General features: G+C 47.6%; 1 protein-coding gene across 1 annotated transcript; it reads right to left on the bottom strand.

Annotated features, from left to right (window-relative positions):
* Window positions 1-1,282: 1,282 nt before the first annotated feature.
* Window positions 1,283-3,847, bottom strand: LOC107273541 (transcription factor SOX-21). The gene has a single exon (XM_015751856.2). It carries the CDS (start codon window positions 3,297-3,299, stop codon window positions 2,142-2,144), a length of 1,158 nt encoding a protein of 385 aa, XP_015607342.1. The 5' UTR covers window positions 3,300-3,847; the 3' UTR covers window positions 1,283-2,141.
* Between the last annotated feature and the right edge of the window lie 291 nt (window positions 3,848-4,138).

The following is a 4,138-nucleotide window of genomic DNA, read 5'->3' as shown; positions in this document are numbered from 1 at the left end:
GGGGGAGGGTGAAAGAAAAAGCTAACTGTACTCACTGGCATTTCTGAACGAGTTTCGATTTCTCCGTGAGCCAGTTGACAGCAGCCAACCCCTTCAGTTTGAGGTTAGGGATCGTCAGTTACAAACAGAATGTTTTTTTTTTCTTATTTTTCACCCTTTTCCTTCGACGTGTCGCAGAAGGGTTTCGCCGTGGTATCGCGATGGCGCAAAAGGAAAGCATTCGGGGAGCCACAAACAATCGTCTAATTTAGACGAGCCGTAACCCTTAAGAAGTTTCCATGAAATAAGGGTCCACGGATCCCGATACGACTTCCAAATTAAGTTCCATTGAAAACTCGACCGAACCCTTTTGATATTATACGTTACCCCTTTCTCCATTACCCTGCGACCCCCGACCCACCCCTTCTTTCGTCCTTCTCCGATGGTTCTCTTGTTTCAGTCGTTTTTGCCCTTTTTTTCAGCGCCAGCTCCAGATTCAAAGGGGTCGAGGTTCGGTTCGACGGGGCGCAGGTCATCGAGGACCAACGTGGAAGACGTTGATGATCGTAATCCTAGGGGATGAAAAAAAGGGGGTAAAGGGTTTCGAGAACTATCATTGGTACTTAGGTCGAGCTGTATGGGTGACGGTAGAAGGTGACGAGAAAACCAAAAGTAGTCGGAGGGTGGTCCTTAGGGGTCAAACGGTGTGCACGCACCCTTAAACCCTTCGCGCGGCATTGAATGGCTAAAAAGTCTCACCGTGAGCACCCCGAGGTTACTAGGAGTGCCAAGCGAGTGTAGCCCAGAGGTGACCACCCTTTGCTTTTATGGGGCACCCCTACGCATTGCGTTTCACTATAACTACCCTCTGTTTAGAGGGCAATTGTATTGGCGCGCGGGACCCTTTTTGTCCTTTCATACAGAGAAACCCCGCTGGCTCTGTTGGCTGTTTCCTTTTATGGGGGAGGGACGGGGGGGGGCGCTTGCACTGCTTACCGAACTTTCCTTAGTTTTCATCCCTTTTCTATTTCAATACCTTGGCCCTTACTTCCCTTGGACCCTTCTCTGTATTAATATTTACCTCTCGGCCCCACCGTCGGAACGCCACCTTTTCGACGTCGACTTTTCGTCCCTTCGATATTTTCCGATTAAATACCCCAATTTTGCTTTCTCACGCGGATCAATTTATGGGGATTTAAAAAAAAATACATTTTTCAACCCCTCCCCGCTTCCCTTCGATATCCTTCCCTTTCGTCGGGAAATTAAGGGATGAATCAATAAGACAATTGGATTCGTGGTATGAACATATAATAACAATTTATTAACAAACATAATGTACATGGTGACTTCGTGGTTGTTGCTAAAATGTAAAAATGCCTATCCCGTGCGGTAAATCCAAGTTTCACATACGGACTAGCCTTAAGGAATTGGAGCACGATCCAAGAAACTTTTTGTCTCTCCTGTACGTGGCAAACGTAATGCTATTCGATTGGGTGCATAAATTAATCTTTAACAACAGCAAATACTGATATTTCAATTTATGTACTCATCATTGCGTTCAATCACACTAGATTATTTAAGACAAATTTTAATTAGCGCTTCTAGATCTTTTCTATGGTATAACCAACTTTTGGGAGGGTTGTGTACTTTTGTCCTAAATAATCCTTTATCTGTTTTTTTTTATTATAGTATTCCATCTCTCTCTCTCTCACTCGTTCGTTCATCTTTCATGATTATTCTCTCAAATACACTCGCGGGCACGCACTTATTTTCAAAGTAATGTTAATAGAAAATAATATAAATATGACATGAGGTACCAACTTAAAATCTACATAACATTTGTACAATTCGGATTGGGCCTTTTTCTTTTTAAATACGATTAAATTTGGACATTTTTGATAACGGTTCCGCTGAGCAGATCACCGCGCACTAATATTTCATTAATTTTTCCTTCTCCTTTTATACAATTACAGCTCTGGTTTTTTTTTTGCATCTGCACCCTTTTCACGGGCCGTACGTCATTTATTTATCGTCATTAAAAATTGTGCTCAGCTAACCTCGCGATCGTTTTCATCGTACGAGACGATCGCAGCTGTCATGTATACAAGGTGTCCTTAACGATAAATTGATATATCCATGGGACGAGGAGTATTGAGAAATGTCTAAAAGATAACTGACACGGGTCTTCGTAATTGTTCAAGGTCAAGGGTGGTGCCGGACGAGTTGGTTGGCGTGGATACCAGTGACGTAGCACCAGGACTACTTCCGGGACTGCTACTGGATCCGGCGATACTCCCCGCTGAACCTGAAGTCGAGGACGTCGGGAACATGAGGGAGGATGGCATCGACATGGAGGAGGAGGTCGTCGTCGTGGCCGACGTATGTGAATGCTGAATGGCTCCAGGATGATGATGATGATGATGATGGTGGTGCGGCGAAAGTGAATGTGAACTGGTGGAGAACAGATGCGGTGAGAGATGCGCCGCGGCGGCCGCGGCCGCAGCCACGGCGCTGCTGGCACCGCTACCAGGATGATAGGGTTTCGACGCAGCAGCAGCGGCAGCCGCTGCTGAGGTCGTCGTCGTGGGGTAGAGACTCGAGTAGAAGCTGCTTACGACGGCTGCTGCGGAGGCGGCAGCAGCGTTGTTATTGGCTGCGTCGGCGGCGGCCGCCGCGGCGGCAGCAGCCGAAGACGGGTTACCCTGACCGCCGGCCACGAGCTTGCTCAGATGAACCGCGTCGAAGGCTGATCCGAAGTAGGTTGGCAGGGGCGGAAAGTCCAGATGATGATGTCCCATGGGTGCTGCTGAAGCGGCGAAGTAGTGTGGCAATGGAAAACTCGCGAAACCACCTGGACCGCTACCGACGGGACTGATCGAACCAGGTTTGCCACCGGGATTCACTGGCACAGACGCTTTTGGCTTTCTTCTTGGTCTGTACTTGTAATCCGGATGCTCCTTCATGTGCATGGCACGTAATCTCTTCGCCTCGTCGATGAAAGGTCGCTTGTCTGTCTCTGATAGTAATTTCCATTCGGCACCTAACCTCTTTGATATCTCAGAATTGTGCATCTTTGGGTTATCCAGGGCGATCTTCTTCCGCTGAATCCTGGACCAGACCATGAAGGCGTTCATGGGCCGCTTTATGTGCTGCTCTTGCGCACCACCTCCACCACCAACGGCACCATTCACGCCAGGGGATCCTTGCTGTCCCGATGACATTTCCTGGGCCATGTGGTGCACCGTGTGAAATTCCATTCCGGACAAAAATCCATAACCAGGATGCGGATGTCCGTGAGGATGAGTATGTGAGCTCATCATTTTGACGTCCCTGTAAGGAATCCTTACGAATTCCTCAATTCTACTGCTACTCTCGCACCTTTCACCGCGCTCTTGTCCACTAGTTATCACTGGTAATAGGTATGAATTTCTCTTTTCTTTTTCAAAATCCTATTCAACCAAATGTCACTTACACGTTCACGTTCACAGGTTTGATTTAATTCCTGTCCAGCTCAACTGATCCGCTCACAGGAGCGCGGATGACACGTGTTCGCCTCTTCCAGTGTGGCAGTTCCTCGTGGTAAAATGTTATTAGGATTTAACAGTCAATTGTCAATAATAATTCCAACAATCTTTCCCCTTTTTACTCATCAACTTCACAGCACAGGCCCACTGCTGAAGCCAGTACTGCTTTCTGTATGTCTGTTGCAGCAGCTATACGTTCTGCAACGTTCTCGAAGGGAGTACCGGTGTCGACTGAGAACGAACTGGCCCGACGCTTCCCGATTTGCCCTCGAGGCACTTCGAGGCGGAACCAGCCTCGTCACCGACGCCACACCCCTCGGCGCAACCCTCATGACATCATTGGTTCAACCGTAGGGACACTCATCCCCCACCAGATTCTCAGCTTGTCGGTAGCTGTAATTATTACTATTGATCACCGAACGATGAACTAGAGAAATACAGTGAGCTTCACTAGGTTAGGTCCGATCGTTTTACAAGCAAATCGGGTTATTAATACTTTTTACCCTGTAACGAAGAAAACCCCCTATCATTCTCAAACCGTGTCACAATTTCCATCCCTTGTGCTCGACCTCCCAGCCACCCCCTGTCACCAGCCCACTATAGACCACTTACATATCTATAACATTATCGCTCAA

The sequence above is a fragment of the Cephus cinctus genome, unplaced genomic scaffold (assembly GCF_000341935.2).
Source record: "Cephus cinctus unplaced genomic scaffold, Ccin1 Ccin1_scaffold1709, whole genome shotgun sequence".
NCBI lineage: Eukaryota > Metazoa > Arthropoda > Insecta > Hymenoptera > Cephidae > Cephus > Cephus cinctus.
This window is presented reverse-complemented; position numbering and strand designations above follow the sequence as displayed.